Here is a 15,818-nt window from a genome sequence, read left to right as displayed (position 1 = left end):
ATATAGTAACATAATTAATTTTTAAAAGGATATTTTATCCCAAAGCCAAACTCTGTACCTAAGAAAGCTAACTCTGTTTTCAGGTTGATGTAGATTCCGTTGAAGATGCACGGTTGATTGAGCTTGATGAGTCACAAAAAAGTGAACACACAGTGTTCATAATGCCACCAGAACCGCCCAGTGATGACGGGCAGGAGCGAGTGCCAAGGTACAGGTACGTACAAGTTAAACAACCACATGTAGTGAAACTAGAATGCTTATGATGTTAAGCAGGGCAGGTGTTCCATCTTGGTGCAAGACTTGCTTTAATATAATGTTCAGAAGAAGCTTTAGAAAGATGTGAACTGCCTGGATTATGGTAAGTTTCTGAAGCTCAAGTAGTCAGTGTTACGTGTGTGTGCGTGTTTGAGGGCATGTGGATTTTGGTTTTAATTTTTCAGTAACTTCTTGCCAACTTTATAGTAATACTTTTCTATGTGTGTTCTTCCTATTTGAGCCATTTTTGTGTATTTTGTAGCAACTGCAATGCACTTTGTTTCACAGTGGAAATGACAGGGGTGGGTAATGGATGTGCCCAGTACTATTGATCTGCAGCTGATGAACCAAAAGAACAAAAACCCCCACTCCACTTTTCAGACTCTTTTCATTCAGTGTTTTTCAGCCCTGTGCAGGAACTGTGGAGTTTCAGACACTCGGGGTATGATTTTTTTTTCTTCCTGTCTCTCTTGGATGTCACAGAGGTTCTGTTTCCAACTGTTGTACTTGTTAATCATCATCTGTGCTTCCCTGACCTTCATGGTATGGATAGCAGTCTGGTTCTTGTTTCCATTGTCTGTGGAGATTAATGTACAAGGCATCTTCTTGTGACATCTTTGTGAATAGGACTAAGAGGATCTTGCTATCTTCCTTTTTTTTTTTTTTTTTCCTTTTTTTTCCCCCTGTTTCTTTATTCTCCTGTTTTTCAGTTCTTTGCACACAAGTTGTCTTTGTATGGCTTTCCTAGCATCAGTAGGTATGTGAAAAGCTTTTCTTTTCTGTTTGTGTTTTTTTTTTTTTTTTAATCATCTATACAGCTATAAAAACTTCCCACGACTAGATTTCAAGCTCTTTGACAGGCCACAGGAGCTCAAGCTCTCCTTCAGCAGACACCCAGCTGGAAGCAGCATTTCAAATAGTCCAGCACTCATGGCAAAGAGGACAAAACAGGTCAGATCAGTCTTACTGTAATCACTATGTGAACACTGAAAGATATGAAGTTTTCTGTTAAAATTGTAACTATTTTTTTATAGTGTAAGTTAATGTTGATAGAGGTTAGGTCTTTGTAACTACTGAGAATCAACACCTGCGAAAGAAACAGAAGGGCAACAAATCAACAAACTAGCATCTGAGATTACAGTTTAGTGTGAAACCCATTAACCCATTTTTAAGCTTCAGGCTGTAATATAAAATAAAAGGAAATTAAAATAATTGCTTGAATGTGGAAGAAAAAAAAGAGGATTAATTCTGATGCTGGTTTTTGCTTACAGAGAGTCTTAAAAAGAGAGTGTTAAGAAGGGAGCTTCAGTTGAATGTTTGTCCGTTATTATTATTAAATGCTTAAAAAGCCGGTATTAGAGTTAGTAGTGACTTCTAGATTCAGGATGTTACATATTTTGTCTACTTCTTTGTTTTGTTTCACTCTTACAGGAGATAAAAACAGCTCATAAATTAGCCAAGAAGTATTATGTAAGCCCCCCACAGTGGGCTAAATGCCTCTACAGTCATAGTTACAGCCTATGGTTTATTTGTCTACCAGCCTACATCAGAGTTGCACATCCCAAGGTCAAAGCACTGCAGCAGGCATACGATGTTCTAATTAAAATGAGAAAAACTGATGTGGAACCACTAGATGAGGCAAGTGCAAATAAAAATATTAACATAAACATGGAATAGAAGAAAAGGTGCAAATACAGTGTTCTGTGGCCACCACCAAGTTAAGCATACTTACAGTTTGACCTGTTTAAAGCCAGCTTCAAATGATCTCAAAGATGGCTGCTTAATAGTGCAACTGGAAATTAATTTTCTTTTTCATCACCAACTGGGTCCAGTACTCCAACTTAGTGTTGCTAGTCTTCTCCCAGACTTCCAGAGCACTGGAACAGGCTGCCCAGGGAGGTTGTGGAGTCTCCTTCTCTGGAGACATTCAGAACCCACCTGGACACATTCCTGTGTAACCTCATCTGGGTGTTCCTGCTCCAGTGGGTGGATTGGACTGGATGATCTTTTGAGGTCCCTTCCAATCCCTAACATTCTTTGACTCTGTGAAAGTTCTTGAATATGCCTATTTTTTTAAACACGCTTTGAATTAATGCTTTGCAACCTTACTGAACTGAAGGAATAAGGAGTTTGTGTGCAGCATACCATTCTTTCAGTAGTATCCAGAGGCACAGAGCAGCAAGTTATCCTGGTTTTTGTGTGAGTGTTTCCTTCCCTCCTTTATTTCACAAACAGAAGAGCTGGGTGGAAAAAAATTCAACATTCTCAACAATGTGACTGCTGATGTTATTTCAGCTCGTGTGATTTCCTGTTTAATTTTTGCTCCCTCTTCTGGCTATTGAGTGTTACATACTGAGTAGTTGCTGTCACACGGCTTTCCCCTTTACATGTGTAAATGTTGGAAATTAGAGAAGAGGTTAGACTGTTTCAAAATCCTTGTCATCAGTCCATTTATGCATTTCTGTATCTTGCCAGGTCTGCTACAGAGTTGTAATGCAGCTCTGTGGACTGTGGGGTCAGCCTGTTCAGGCTGTGAGAGTCCTCTTTGAAATGAAAAATGCTGGGATACAGCCAAATGCAATCACCTATGGTTATTACAATAAGGTGAGTCTCGAGCAGGACTGCTGGACCAATGTCTCTCTTGCTGTTGTCATGCCCCTTGTCCAGTAGCATGTTTCAAATGTTGTTTCTTATGACTCTTCACTTGTATTTGCTGGTTCTGTTGGGCAAGCAACTGTTTTGGATGTGCTTACAGTTCACTGAAACTACAGTATGTAGTTTTACACTATTAAGTTTACATTCCTATGCTGTTTGGCTAACCAGAAATTCTGGTGAAATACACACTTTAAATGTTTGCAAGTTTTGGAACCTGTCTAGTGCTTCCATCTGTTCCTAGGTGTGTCCTTTAAGGTAGCAGGATCCTATGTGGATGAAGGATGGAATTAGGCTAGTTGAAGTGGCCTCCCCACCTTTTCTATGCTTCCAAGTTCCTGTAATATGGTGATGAAACTTCTTAGTGGAGTAGACTGTGTAAAATTAAAGGAAAAGAGATGCTACTATGGTCTTTTGTAGCTACTGAAGTATATAAATAAGAATAAAACCTACCATGATTACTTAAAGAAATCTTGATTTATATCAAGATTATAATATAGCAATATTATAATATAGTTGTTGTATCCAGAGCTGCAGGATAAAAGGGAACATCTCATAAAAACTCAAATATTTGTCCTTCTCTTCACATTGCTGTCTGGAAATGCCTTTTTTGAGTATGGGAAGAAAACTTCTGACCATACTTTGTTTCTTAGTTTTACTTTCTTACTGGTTTTGTTATTGCAATGTCTCTTTCTGTAGGCAGTTTTAGAGTCTGCTTGGCCTAGCAGTAACCGCAGTGGCATATTCCTGTGGACAAAGGTACGAAATGTAGTTCGTGGTGCAGCACAATTTAGGCTGTGCTTAAAGAAATCAACGGAGAGCCTACAAGTACCTATGAAATCAGGTAATAAGCTAAGTGAAATGGATTTATTTCTGCTGAACAAGAGCATGACATCCTTTCTGAGGGACTGCAGCTAACATTGTGGCTTTTACAAATAGAAAATCTCTCCTTAAGTGTATAAAAATTGATAATTGCCAACTTGATGCTTGAAACAGTCTTAGAATGTCTTTAACACACTGAAGAATTAATTGTCGGAATTCTGTTCGTAGAATTTCGTATTATTTTGTATGTGCAAGCAAAAATATTTGCTGTTGTCTGAAGAGGTAGGATTTGTTTAAAAACTTGAAAAGTTAAATCCTTTCTTACTAACCAGCTCTCATTCATGTCTTTAGCTCTGCGGAGTACCACGGGTGGAAGTGATGGGGACATGGTGAGCCATGGTAGCGTGGATAGTTCTAATGATGCTAACAGTGGGGAGCACACTCTCTTCGTCAGTGACTTAGTCAGGCTTGATTCCATTGATAATCACTCTAGCACAGGTACTAGATTCTGATGGGTTTCACTACTAACAGTCCCCCAAATGGCTAAATTTTCTAGTCTCCGTTGATCTTCCCTCCACAACCACCACCCTTCCCCCCTTGAGGATGCAGAGAATAAAGCATGGAGTTAAACTATGTAAAGAAAAAGAAATACACTGTTGTTGGATATTACTCCTTTATGCTAGATCATGCTTCTTTAGTTTAGAGTGAACCATAGCAGAAATACGGTTATGTTAAAATAAAATGTCTTGCTGTAGTCTCATGAACCTTGCTCATTTTGCTAATCATCAGAAAAGGTATGAAGCCTCTGACATGAGTCTGTTCAGTTTTTGCTTACTGTCATTTAGTCATAGAAATGATAGTCTGTGTAAGTGAAACCTTTCTCTGCATTAAAGGAAAAGTGTGAAAGTTGCTGAGGTTATTAGAAAATAACACTTAAAATGTTGCTCCTTGATCATAATCCAGAAAGACCTAATTAGCATTCCTGGAATTAGTATGTTATGTTTGGTTGTAATAAACCATGCTTTTAATGGCTTCTTAATAGTAGTTGCTAAACTTAGAAATAAATACAGAAATTATCAGAACCTTGTCATACATTCTTTATAAGACACCCTGGGAATGGAAAGAGCGGTTATAAGCTGGAGAAAAACTCTGTCTTAAATGTGGTGTGCTCTCTTCCAGACCAACTGGAGTAAAAAGAGTGCACAGGAAATTAATCACTTGATTCTTCCTATCTGCTTTAGTACTGATTGCATCCTACCTGTGCACAGTCTGAACTAAACTTCCTTTCTGTGTGTAACTTCAAAACTTACTGTACAAATTATTCTTGCACACTCTTCATGTTTTTAATATCTTGAGCCCTTCTGTGAAGAGAACTTTGATTCCTGTGCTTCATCTGATATACCTGCCTAGATTACTGAACTTTCCTTCTCTCTGCTCTTTGTTGCTCTGATTTTTCCTCTTTGCTGTCTCTTGGGTGCCACGTTTGTCCTTGGCTATCACGGTGTGGGGTGCAGACTTATATGGTGTGAAGCCTTGCATGCACGTGTGCATTATTTCTACCCTTGAATGTTACTTCTGCAGGTAATTCACCCATTTATTGATAGGGTGTTTTCACTTCTGTACAGAGCAGGGGTACTAATGTTATAGAAATGATGGTAGGAAATGAAGACAAGGAATGTCAGAACTTGCTTTTCTATGTAAAAGGTTTTTAATACAGTAGACAGCTGTAATAATTGATGGCTGTTCAAACTTTATAAATTTAATTATTTTTACATGTTTGCTCTCTCTTGGTAAAATGAACAGCAATAATACATATTGTAGATAAATTATGTGTTACTCAGGTTTTATGGAGCTTCCTGATACCTCTCACACTCAGTAACTTGAACTTGGATCTTTTTAAATATTGTCATGTGTTCTAATAGGTACTATAAGGCATATAAATGATTGTGCCTAACATGTTGCGGAAGGATATGTCCCATATAGTGTTTTTGTATTTTTGCATATGCACTCAGATAAAAATAATAGAGAAAAGAGTCTTTCTGGATTGTTTCCTATGGCAGATTTTTTTGACTACTGGGAAATATTGAGGGGTTTTGTTTTTGTTTTTTATTTGTTTGGGGTTTTTTTTGTTGTGTGTTTTTTGTTTTGTTTTTTTGTGTTTTTTTTTTTTTTGTTACAGCTGTTAATTTTAACTGTTAACTTGGAGGAACAGGCTTTTTAAAATATTTAGAGTTTTACTTCATTTTTTGGATGTTTTATACTTTGCACTATAGCACAAATCCATAGCACAGTTTATGGTACAATTCTTTTCAGGGATGTATTCATTATTAGAAGCTTGCTCAATTACTGTTGTGCTTGTCTAAATTTCTTTTGTAGATGCATTTGGGAATTTAGCTTGCCTAGCAATGACATATTTCATGCTAATGAGAAGGGAAAGGAATGAAAGGAGATACACAGCATTATAAGTATTTAGTCACTATAGTGCTCCTGGGGGAATAACTTGTATTTATTATAATAATTAGGAAAGTAAATTTGGATTGTATAGCCTAATTATCTCATCTGTCATCATCACCAATGAACTCTTCTGGTGAAACAAAATGTGAAACAAATTAATTTCAGTTCAGTTTCTTATTGGAAAACAAATTTAGGAAATCAAAACAAATCTGAAGCATGTGTTTGTATTCCCTCAAACAGGTGGTCAGTCAGACCAGGGCTATGGATCCAAGGATGAACTTTTAAGAGATGATGGGGATAGTCTTCATTCAACTGAAACACAAGTAGAGAAAGATACTTCCTCTAAAGCTGAAGATCTAATAGGAGGTTAAGTATGCATGTTTACATTGATAAAGGCTTTTTGTAATAAATCTGCTTCATGTATTAGATTACCACAAATACTTAATGTATTGAATTAATAATTTTGCCAGGGTCAAAATGTGATTGTATGAAATCTGGTGGACCACTTATGTGGCCTAGGTAATATTACTAGCAATGGAATACATATAGGTAGAAACAGCGTTTTATTAGACTAGTTCAATATAGATGGAAAAATGAGGCAAGTGCTGGGGGAAGTAGTATTTTGCATTTGATTCCTCTCATTTGTATATTTGAAAAAAATGACCATTTCTTTAGCTATACAAGTTGACTTAATAAAAGGCACTACTTTTTCCTTCAAACTCTTCTCAGATGCAGAAAAAATTGTAATCTCCTGTCTTCTATCCAGATTTTTGTCCTTAGTCTTGCTGTATTTTGTCTCTCTCATTGATTAGTCTGTTTCATATCTGTGTTACTATATCCTTAGTGTTAGTTAGGGCTTCAAAAGCTGTCATTAGACAAAGAGCCCTGCATGAAAATCTGAGAACTGCTGTTGCTGCTCTACTTTGGTTAGTTGAAAAAATATGAAAGGAGGAAAATGGCATGTGCTCTAACCTTGTGAACAGCGAGGTGCTCTCTGCATAATACTATGTACTGTCATCTCTCTGAGTATTATTTCCAGGAAATTCATGATACCTAGTAGGACTGATCCTTTAGGTTGAAATCACATAAGGGAGCAGTGTTTGAGTTTCTGTTTTCTATAACAGTGCAAGTGAAATTATTTCATTAAATTAACTAAAGTTCACATTCTCTTGTAGAGGATTGTGCTGCGAAACCTGATGAAAAGCAACAACTGAATATAGAAATTCATAGTCCAACAGACCCACCTGTTTGGGGTAACAGTATTGTGAAAGTTCCATCTGGCATTTTTGATAGCAGTGGAAGGAAAAGCAGTGGTGGTGAGTCATTGGGTGAAACAAAGCTTACTGAACTCCTGATATTGTTGTGCTATAGTGTTTTGCAATCTTTTTCATGCTAGGGAAAAAAAAAAAGGAACTTCTGTTCAAGGTGCAGATATCTCACACAACATTTGCTTTCCACCATTATCCTTTGCAGGTGAATTAGAAGGAACTTGTGGATTCTAAGGTTGAAACTCACTGTTGAGTAGATTGAAATAAAGATTTTTCCTGTCCTGCACTGATAGTGTTTCAGTGATGTACTAGAAAACCAAGAGAATTAGGGTCTTCACTCTTGATTTTGTCACCTAAACGTTGCTGTCCTTGGACAAGTCTCTTTTGTTTCTTTGACTTACATTGCCATTGTACAATCTGGGAATAATGCATGTTGTCTTTGTGCCATACAAAATTTACTTATGTAGCTGGAGCTATATGATGAGGTAGACTTATGGATATCTAAAAGCTAAATCTTGGGCCTCATTTTTTTTTCTGCCTTTGTGCCTATCCTTGACTAAGGCAATGTAGTCCACTTCAGTGTAGTTTGATAGTAAAGGATAAAGGATGTTTGCTCTCTCTTGGTAAAAGTTAGGCAAGAAGTTTCCCAGAACCTGTCTGGCAATCACAAGAGCTGATGACTAGTCAAGAAGCAGCATTGATGTGAGACTTAAACATCCTCCAGCACTGGATATGGTTCATCGAGTCCTCTGTTGGGATCCTAATATAGTAAAATTCCCATAATTATGCAGGCTTTTTCCTAGCCAACACAGCTTTATAGCAATAAATACTCCCAATTCATCCAAGGAAATCACAATAAGTACAAGATTAATTCATATCTTCCACATGCTAAACTTAATTAGCTTTTCCTAAATATGGCTTTGTCATAAATGAAATATGCTTCTGTGTTGTGCAGACATACACTAGGGTTTTTTCAGAACTAGAATGAACTATGGAGTTCAATATATAGATCTGTGAATATAGCTCTGGAAAAAAAAAATAAATAGAGCAATCCTCCCTTGTGATTGTACTTTCCCTTAGTTCATGGATGTAGTACCTCCTCTCTGCTGGGTGTTGGCACAGGGAAAGGAGGAAGAAGCCATGAAAAGCTTTGACTTCAAGGAGTCAAAGAGTAGATTACTTTTTATCTGCAGGATGTCTTTGCAGCCTGTAAAGCACCTTGTTAATACTAGTGTATCTTCTTAACGGATAACTTGAGATTGTAGTGCTCCCTATCTTATCACCATTAAGGAGATGATGAGATTTCATATGATTTTAGGAAAGAAATATTTTTGGTGGCTATGGATCCCATATTAATGCCTTTTCTCTTTTAGAAACTGGTTCTAGCCCACTGTTTGTAACTCAGGATTCAGTTGAAGATGTAGTCTTTGGTGATGTTTCTCCTAAGAAAACAAGTGAAAAAGGACAGAAGAGGCAGAAACTGTTTTCAGAGAGAAGCTGCAGTTTCAGCAGTGAAAGCAGAGCTGGAATGCTGCTGAAAAAAGGCAGCTTGGACTTGCATTCTAAAGAAATAGCAATAATGATGGGAGCAGATGCCAAGATCCTAACAGCAGCTTTGTCTGGGGCCAGAACCTCACCATGTCATATGAATAAATCCAACAGCTCTGAAAGTATTGTTGACCAGCAGGTTTCTGGCATAAGTGGCACTTGGAGTTGTGTGACTGAGAGTGATTGGGAATTGGAGCGTAAGTCTTCACCAGTTCTAGAAGAACCTGGGGAAGGACAGGAGCATCTTGAGAATGGGAGAGATGAAAACATGAACACAGTGGAAGACATGAACCTTGAGCAATCAGCTGAGTCCAAAACCCAGAAACTAGAATCCAGACATGAAACTACTAAGAGGAATAGCTTTTATGGAGTGGTTAAGCCTATTGAAAGGGAAGATGTTGAAGTAGGCTTGGACCCTTTATCTTTGCTGGCTACTGACAGCACACAACCAAGGCATCCAGAATTTGAGGAAAAGTTGGTGTCACCAGTTGCAGCACGTAATTTGGCGGATGAAATAGAGAGCTATATGAATCTGAAGAGCCCATTGGGTAGTAAGTTTCCCAGCATGGAACTGCACAAGCCAGACAGGGAAGTGGAAGCCTCTGGTACACTTGGTCACTCCCAAGAAAGGAGGTCAAGCCTGCCTTTGGATCCTGTCCTGCCGTCTCCTGAGTCTTATGAAAATCGGAGAAGTCCTTCTGTGTCCAGATCCAAAACATTCACTGGACGACCAAAGCAGCAAACTCATCCACGAGTTCAAAAGGAGCGGTCTTCATCTTTGACAGGACTGGGTCGTTCTTCTCCACATGGCTCGTTAGGATCTGTGGTAACAACTTTATCCAATCTGAAGTTAGACAATATACTGTCTGGACCAAAAATGGATGTTCTGAAATCTGGCATGAAACAGGCTGCCAATGTGGCCAGTAAGATGTGGGGAGTTGTAACTTCAGCATATAGTTACTCGGATGAAGAGGCAAGTGCTTTTCAATATGAAAAATTTGGGGAGGTAAAAAGGGGTAACTTCTGTGTCTAGAAGATTGCTTCACAAGATAATGTTTTTTATTAAGTATTAACTTTTATTAGCTAATAAAAATTGTATTTTATGTATGGTGGAGTTTTCCACCATACACTTTTCAGACAGAAGCAAATTAAGTGGTCTTGATGCAGTAAACTCTGACTTTTTGTTCTAAGCATTCCTCCTCCCATTTATTTATCTTTTTATTAATATTTAAATTTAAAGAAGCTGCACCAAGAAAACCTAGTAAGAAAAAATTATGTTGTCTTAAGTGATATCATACTGCTTGTCTTATCTTAAAAAAATAAGAAAAGGCTGTGAAAACAAATCACAAACCTAAGAAATGAGGTTGGTGAGAATTAAAGTTGAAAGGGACAGCCTGAGACCTAGTAAATTCACTCATCAGGAGTCTGGAAACTAAATGTTATGGTTTTTGTGTGCACACTTGATTAACAGAGTCTTTTTCAGAGAAAAACATTTTGGAGTATAATGACACGAATGAAAGAACAACGTGGGAGGGATACAACTTCCTCCTTTCCATATACATGGAAACTCATACATAAACTCTGGACATAGTTTTCTCTCTTAGAAGGGCCTCTACTTGATCCAGTTAACCCCTGGAGCTCGTGTTTGGCTTTGAGTATCTTCTCTCTTCCCTCTTCAGGCTTTTAAGATAGCTTCTTGATGACCTTTTCAAGTTCTCCCTCCTTTCCCAAACCTCCATAAAAGGCGGGAAAAGGGAAGATAGATGTCTAGCTTTATATCTATATGAAACCAATTTAAGTGATGTTAGTAATGGGGTCCTTTCTATTAAATACAAAAAAAAGTTTGTTTTTGTTTTTGTTTTTTTTTTAACCAGAATATGCCTGTGATAGTGAAAACTCACTGATTTGCTTTCTTTCCTGAGTTTTTTTTCACCTGTGACCTAGGTTTTCCTGTGTGCCTTTCTATTATACTGAGCTATTCTGTAGGATTTTGTTCAATACTGTATCATAATCCCCTTAACATGACTTACTTTATTTTCCTTCAAGGATCTTTTCATTCTTTCCTCTTTTTTAATTCTGCAACTTCCTCATTTAGTATCCTAATGATTATACTTTGTCACACCCTGTGTCTTAGTGACTATGTTATTTCTGCATCATTTCAGCTGGTATGTTTCATTCCTGTCCTCAATTGTGAAAATATAAGACTTTAATTCAGACGATTTTTCCTTCATTTTGCATATTGTGTACCAAATCACTGTTTCTGCATAATTTTTACTGTTTCTCTTGTAATGAAGAGTTTTACATCCCTGTCAATTTGTTTGATACTCAGCTAAGTATTTTCATGGCTAAAGCCTTTTGTCTTTCCAGTATCCTTCTGGTTTGTCCAATGCTTGTTCTTTTTGGGGTTGTGTACATTCATCTTACATCTAATAATTTTTTTTTACATCAGGATTTCATCTTAATCTGCTACTTTAATTATTTATTTATACAATAAAGTTGGAAGTCCCCTAGTGGATCTGGAAGTACTCAAAAGTGCTAATTTTCTTCTTCTTGCATTAAAGGAAGAACATAGTCGACCAGACTTTAACTTCCCTACTGGTTTTGAAGATAATATTTTAGGAGATAATCTGCCACCGAGAACTGGAGTCCCAGGGCTAATTACAAATGAGCTTGCACAAAGCACTACTAGTCTTGGCAGTAGCAGTAGCAGTGGAGATGCAGGAAGACAGCATTACAGTGCAGGTGAGATTTTTCTCCACCCTCCCCACCCCGCCCATTTGTTTATAATATAACAAACAGGGAAAATTATTGTGTCTGAAATCATTCATAACAGTGGAAGCTATGGTAATGTTAAATTACTTCAAGTCTTTAAGTGCAACCAAATTTGTGCTTCCATTCTGTTCTCTTGCAGTAGCAAAGAGCTAATGCTTCTCTCTTTGTTAAATATAAAAAAGTTCATATGAAACACAGGGACTTAACTGCAAAAATACCACCTCTCTGCATGTAATAGGAAGATTCCTAGCTAGTTTTAGTCAGGAACCCCTGTGCTTATTCATGTAAAGTCATAATATCCTGAAAGTTCTTGAGATATTAATACAGAAAAGCAAAGGAGTGTTCGAGAACTGCAAATAGTTGCATAACTGAGGCAGATATTTTGAGGAAAAAACAAACAAACAACAAAACTTAACAAAACAAGAAAACAAAACCAAAAACCAACAAACAATACCAAACCTACACAAAGAAACAAAACCAACACCACAGCCCCAATCCCATAATAAAAACAAAGCAATGCAAACAAAAAATGCATTTGCTTTACTGTGGAATAGGAGGTATTGGATGCATACTTGATTTGAAGTTGTGAAGGTAAATAATTGGGAAATATATGCCTATTACTAAATTGTCCTATTTTTAATGTTGTTTTCCCCACAGTTCTAAAACTGGATGAAGTGAATCTAATCATTTTCAGTATAGATTTGATTTGATTAGATTTGATTATTATGTTGGGAAAAAGGTGTGTTACTGAACCAGCTTGGGGTTTGGTTTAGCTCTCTTTGCAGTACTTTAATGATGCAAATATCATAAAGCTGTCTGCATCAAGATAGGAAGAACTATCTTGCGGGCTGGACATAAACTCACCCTGTCTAGCAAAATGTCGCTGAGATACCTTCTAGTTCCAGTTAGTCAGAAGGGTTATAAGAAGTATCTATGAAGAGTGGCAGCCACCAACTGGATATATAGAATTTTCTCACAAGCATAAACTTTAGCTGAAGCAGCAGAGGAGCCTTTATGACGGAGTGACTCTAGTAGTGATTTTTTTGAATGGGAAAGTTTGACTAAACTTGTCAGAAGAAGTAATCCTGGTAGTTTTGCTTCCTAAAACTGATTCTGTCATTTCCATCTGGTAAATATATTCAAACTCCTTTTCCCCTTCTCCTGGGCAAAGCTTTTGACCCTAAAACCCAGCCTTGCCAAAGAAAGATTATTTGTTTTACTGTGATGTTAGGCATGGAAAACTTAAGCGTAGTAATAGCATGTCTGGTACCATGTGTCTTGCCTGGTACTGCCCTTGTTTTTGCTTTTTACATATACATGTGTCATTCAAGAAATCCTGAACAACTTTTTAGAGTATGTATATTGAGTAATCTTACTGCTCTCTGCCATTCCTTATTCTTTCTTCGTATTTTCAGATGTTATTCACTGATGCTTTTTTTCTTTTACCATTTTGTGATATATTGTGTTAGACAAAAATAACGTTGAAATGTTAATCATAAAAGTGATATTTCTCTATTTTGTAATTATAATATCAGTGTAGTTCCAGAGCTAAACATGTCTTTTGAGATCATCTGGGACAATTTTATGTCTTGGTTGAGCAGAAATTATTTTATTTGTGAATGGGTGAACTACTCTTTCCTTGAATACAAGACCCAAGCAACTCTTTCTGTACAGGTGAAATTTCATTCCCAAGAAGCATGAAAGTTCTGGATTCTGAGAAGTCAGAGCACAGCTCTTCACATAATACTAGTTTATCCAGCATTTTCCAGAACTATGCAATGGAGGTAAGATTAATAAACTTACAAACAAAAGATATAATTATTCAATATTACTCCTTTAAATACCTGTTTCCTTGGATTGTGGTTGATTTTTCAAAACAATTTTTTCCATGTTTCTACTGCAAAGATGCCTATTACCTTTAGCCCAGGGTGTGACAGTAGCTTTAAAAAAGGGAAATGTGTTATTATAAATAGTTTTATGTATCTGTCATATATAGACAGAAGACACAATTGCGGGAAGGATCAAAACTTGAAGTGAGACAGAAATTAGAGAGGAAGCAGTTTGGTTTTTTTTTTTTTTCTTTTCCCTTTCAATCTTTTTGTTTGTTTTTTTGCCTTTATGAAAATTATGTGTTGATACTAAATAATTGTGGTGGGTTGACTACAGCCAGCAGCTAAGCCCTCACCCAGGCACTTGGGTACTTCCCCCTCATCAGGATGAGACAGAGAATTGGAAGAGCAGAAGCAAGAAAAAAAGCTTGAAGGCCAAGACAAAGTTTAATAAGTGAATTGGGGGAGAAAGAAAGGAAGGGGGACAACACAAAACAAGTGATGCAAAGGCAAAAAGTCAGCACCATGACACCCCAAGCAACAGAGCTACCTTGGAAAAACTCCCCCCCACACACCCCATTTATCACTGATCATGATGTTACATAGTGTATTTTTGGTCAGTTGGGGTCAGCTGTCCTGGCTGTGTCCCCTCCCGACCTCTTTGTGCACTGCCAGCCTCCTCAGTGGGGCAGAATCTGGGAGAAAAGACGATGATGGTGTGTAAGACACTGTTCAGCAATAGCTAAGACTTTGGTGTGTTATTAGCACAGAGATGGTCACCCCTCTAGAACACAGCACCAGCCAAACCCAGCACAATAGTGATTTAATATGTCTCTCTGTTTCAGTTATCATTTGTAGCTGCTTTCAGATTTCAGGTACATAGGAAATGGTCACTGCATTTCCTTTGGTTGCTTTTCTTTAAGGTGTCATGTTATTTTGCTAGGTCTTGTGTAATTTTCTTTTATGTTTGATCTTCTGGACATTTAGGCTTGTCAAACTTTTGTAGTGCCTTGTATAAGAGACATAGCATAATAAAAGAAAAGATGTTACTGTTGGGCTAATATCTAAAATACGTTACAACGCTGTGTTGATCTAAAATATATGCTGTGATTGGTGGTTTTTTGGGTTTATTTCCTGTGAGAGTGAAACAGTAAAGTAAGAGGAGGCCTAAAAAATAAGGATTATAGACCATTCTTCAGCTAGTACGGGGTCATATTTTACAATCTTTCCTCCAGTTATCAATCTAGTTTAGTGATGAGACTTTTGCTAGGTAAAAAATAACTTCCTGTTTTTTCCACTTGCATTGGGCATGTGTGGCAAGGTTTTGGCAGCAGGGAGGCTAAGGGGCTGCCTTTTGTGAGAAGCTGCCAGAAGCTTCCCCTGTGTCTGACAGAGCCGATGCCACCCAGCTCCAAGACGAACCTGCCACTGATCAAGGCTGAGCCATTCAGGGACGGTGGTAGAGCCTCTGGGATAATGTATTTAAGAAGGGGTAAAAACTGCTGCATAACAGCAGCTGGAAGAGGAGTGAGAATCTGTGAGAGAAACAACTGCAGACACCAAGACCAGTGAAGAAGTAGGGCAGGAGGAGCCCCAGGTGGTGGAAATTCTCCTGCAGCCCGTGGAGGTCCATGGTGGAGCAGAGACCCACCTGTAGCCTGTGAAGGACCCCATGTGAAAGCAGGTGGATGCCTGAAGGAGTCTGTGACCCCATGGGATACATGCACTGGAGTGGGCTCGTGGCAGGACTTGTGGCCTCGTAGAGAGAGGAGCCCACGCTGGAGCAGGTTTACTGGCAGGAGTTGTGACCCCGTGGGGGACCCACACTGGAGCAGTCTGTTCCTGAGGACTGCACCCTGTGGAAGGGACCCACACTGGAGCAGTTCATGAAGAACATCAGCCCGTGGGAAGAACTTAGTTGTAGAGGACTGTCTCCTGTGGGAGGGACCCCGTGCTGGAGCAGGGAGGAATGTGAAGAGGAAGGAGCAGCAGAGACAACCCGTGATGAACTGAGCCCAAGCCCCATTCCCCATCCCCCTGTGCATCTCAGGGAAAGGAGCTGGAGAATTCAGGAGCAAAGCTGAGCCCAGGAAGAAGGGAGGAGTGGGGGAAAAGTGTTTCAAGGTTTGGTTTTTATTTCTCATTACCCTACTCTGACTTCTGATTGGCAATAAATCACATTAATTTCCTCAAGTCAAGTCTGTTTTGCCTGTGACAG

General features: G+C 38.3%; 1 protein-coding gene across 3 annotated transcripts in view; it reads left to right on the top strand.

Annotated features, from left to right (window-relative positions):
- DENND4C (DENN domain containing 4C) overlaps positions 1–15,818 on the top strand; it is a 79,779-nt gene that overhangs the window by 44,948 nt on the left and 19,013 nt on the right. The window contains exons 15-25 of one of the 3 annotated variants that reach the window (XM_082075048.1): positions 84–214; positions 1,074–1,206; positions 1,687–1,893; positions 2,731–2,859; positions 3,607–3,751; positions 4,081–4,227; positions 6,424–6,549; positions 7,359–7,499; positions 8,825–9,972; positions 11,561–11,741; positions 13,446–13,555. In XM_082075048.1, the coding sequence (XP_081931174.1) occupies positions 84–214; positions 1,074–1,206; positions 1,687–1,893; positions 2,731–2,859; positions 3,607–3,751; positions 4,081–4,227; positions 6,424–6,549; positions 7,359–7,499; positions 8,825–9,972; positions 11,561–11,741; positions 13,446–13,555 (2,598 nt within the window). Of the gene's footprint in view, positions 1–83; positions 215–1,073; positions 1,207–1,686; positions 1,894–2,730; positions 2,860–3,606; positions 3,752–4,080; positions 4,228–6,423; positions 6,550–7,358; positions 7,500–8,824; positions 9,977–11,560; positions 11,742–13,445; positions 13,556–15,818 lie in introns of all 3 variants that reach the window. The other 2 variants (XM_082075047.1, XM_082075049.1) reach the window with 2 other exon arrangements.

The sequence above is a fragment of the Streptopelia decaocto genome (genome assembly GCF_964273445.1).
Source record: "Streptopelia decaocto genome assembly, chromosome: Z".
In the NCBI taxonomy this organism is placed as follows: Eukaryota; Metazoa; Chordata; class Aves; order Columbiformes; family Columbidae; genus Streptopelia; species Streptopelia decaocto.
Note: the sequence above shows the minus strand (reverse complement) of the source record. Positions and strands in the feature narration are given on the sequence as shown.